Raw genomic sequence first — 2231 nt, forward strand, 5'->3', positions numbered from 1 at the left:
CTTACACCAGAGCCGTATACATCACAAACCTGTGCCAATTGCTTGCGCCGTCTGCTTCGATCAGTCACAATAACCGGTGGGAGTCTCACATCCTTGTGTGGGCGACAATCTTTGCACACTTTGAATCGGTCACTTTTTGTGCTTCTCGGAAATCGCCGCAAGCAATTGGCACAGGTTTGTGATGTATACGGCTCTGGTGTAAGCACAACATCCGTTTTGCCGTTCTTTTTTAGGCTAACTATGAACTTTCGCTGATCCGGTGATCGTTTTGTTCTTTTCACACCGATTTTCGAATTTGATGGGAACGCCGCATCACCAAGGAATACAACTCCTGTCTCATTGTTTGTTATGTGTTTAGCCATCAAATCCATTTCGCGATTAGTCTCGATGTACTTGTGCAACGATAGCTGTGCGTATTTTCTTCTGGCGTATGTAGCCAATGAATCTGTCAGCATTTTGATTTTGTGCTTAATGAATGATTTCCATTGTGATCCTCGCGGCGATACGGATGTGATCGGATAGCTTTTCAAGTCGCGCTGTTCTTTGTGCACGTACTTTCTGGTCATTTTCGTGGCCTGTTTGTCGCGCATTCCTTGTGATATTGAATACTCGATAATTTGATGTTGGTCTGTAAAATGAACAACAACAATGCAAATCTATGTTAATTTTCATATGATATTTCAACTTACTTCAATTCCAGTAGCGAGAGTCCGACGCACGCAGGCCATTTTTGTTTTCTGGCCGGGATCAATTCCTGACTCATACTTGTAACCGCCTTTGCTGACTGGCTTTTCGTACTTTGCTTTGTTTTCAGACAGAGTCACGCCGGCTCCTTTGCGTTTGGGTCTGCTAAACAACACCGACACGGCACTACTGTTGGTTTGAATTTTGTGGTAAAACTCTTTCGAACCGGTTCTGAGCCGTCTGATTTTGTCCATATCGAACACAATTCCCCATGCCTCGTCTTTGTTCTCGCCTTGCTTGTAGTATGTACGATAATCAGCACGAATATCCCATCCCCGTTCTTTTCTCAACTGGCCAATGATATCAATCAAATCTTTATGGTCGAATGGTATGTGCTTCAGTTTTGTATCACTGAGTGGAATAGCGGCGAAATTCTTCACTTTTGGTATCTTCGGTACCGACGGCTCTCGATTGTTCACTGGATCACGATCGTATGCTTTCCACTGTTCACGAAGGTGAGCCGTATCGATCGAAAATTTTTCAACAATTCGTTGAATGCCTATCCACATCCACAAAGACTCGAACCAGTCCTTTTGAATGTATTCGTACATTGTGAAGTATTTTACGAATGATGGGCCACAAAGCTGAGACACTTCCTTAAACAGTATTTCCATTTTCGACTTTCGACTTTCATCATCATCATATGTCCAATCTTCATTGTACATCAAATTTTTCATCGTATTTCGAATGTCAATGTCATCGAAAGGCAAGTATGATGCATTATAAATAACGTCAAGTGGGCTTCCTTTGTGATTGAATTCATGGCACTTTACACATAGAAAGTGGGTCAATCTCACCCAACAGTGCGTCTCCAAATTTGTCTTCAAATTGGTCACATACTGGTCCTTGAGAGCATAAACTTGGCGAGTCATTTGATGGCGGCGTGGCCATTCAAAGTTGGGGCTACCTTGTGTCACCATCGCGAGAAATGCGTCTGGCATTTGGGCTGTGAGTGGATCGTTGATGTTGTCCGATGTGACACAGTTGAAACAGTCCGTTATCAAATTTGCTCCATTTTGATTCGCGAAGAAGTCCAAATTGCCATCATCGAATGCTTCGTTGATTGTGTAGAGCATTAACATCGATGCAAGATGCATGACTTTCGTAGCATTCAAGCATTTCTCGAAGAACTTATGGATCAGAAATCCTGTTTCTGTTTCTGTTAAGTTCGGATTAATTATCGAATTAAATGCCAATTTGATCGCGCCGATTTCGATTGTGCCATTTTCTGTCGACTGTTTTTCTGGATCTTCTTTCCGATTGACACGTTTTTTCTTCACAATTGAGTGCTTTTTCATCTGGACTTTGTTCTCCCTTGGCTTACCAAACGTCTTATTGTGCCGCTTACGCCTCGCCATCGCGATGGATCTAAACGAGAGAAAATAAATTGTAGAACGAATGAAATGTTTGTTGCAAGCGATTAGCGATTGTGAAATTGGTTAACGCTACGGAAATCGAAAACAATGCACTGATTGATCGCTTTAAAC

At 42.4% G+C, this 2231-nt stretch overlaps 1 protein-coding gene across 1 annotated transcript; it reads right to left on the minus strand.

Annotated features, from left to right (window-relative positions):
• Positions 1-26: 26 nt before the first annotated feature.
• On the minus strand, positions 27-2108 carry LOC129580253 (uncharacterized). The gene is made up of 2 exons (XM_055470490.1): positions 690-2108; positions 27-628 (listed from the first exon to the last, which is right to left on the minus strand). Exons 1-2 carry the CDS (start codon positions 2100-2102, stop codon positions 563-565), a joined length of 1479 nt encoding a protein of 492 aa, XP_055326465.1. The 5' UTR covers positions 2103-2108; the 3' UTR covers positions 27-562.
• Between the last annotated feature and the right edge of the window lie 123 nt (positions 2109-2231).

The sequence above is a fragment of the Sitodiplosis mosellana genome, unplaced genomic scaffold (assembly GCF_009176505.1).
Source record: "Sitodiplosis mosellana isolate CC-2019 unplaced genomic scaffold, AAFC_SMos_1.0 Smas_scaffold_7444, whole genome shotgun sequence".
NCBI classification, from domain to species: domain Eukaryota; kingdom Metazoa; phylum Arthropoda; class Insecta; order Diptera; family Cecidomyiidae; genus Sitodiplosis; species Sitodiplosis mosellana.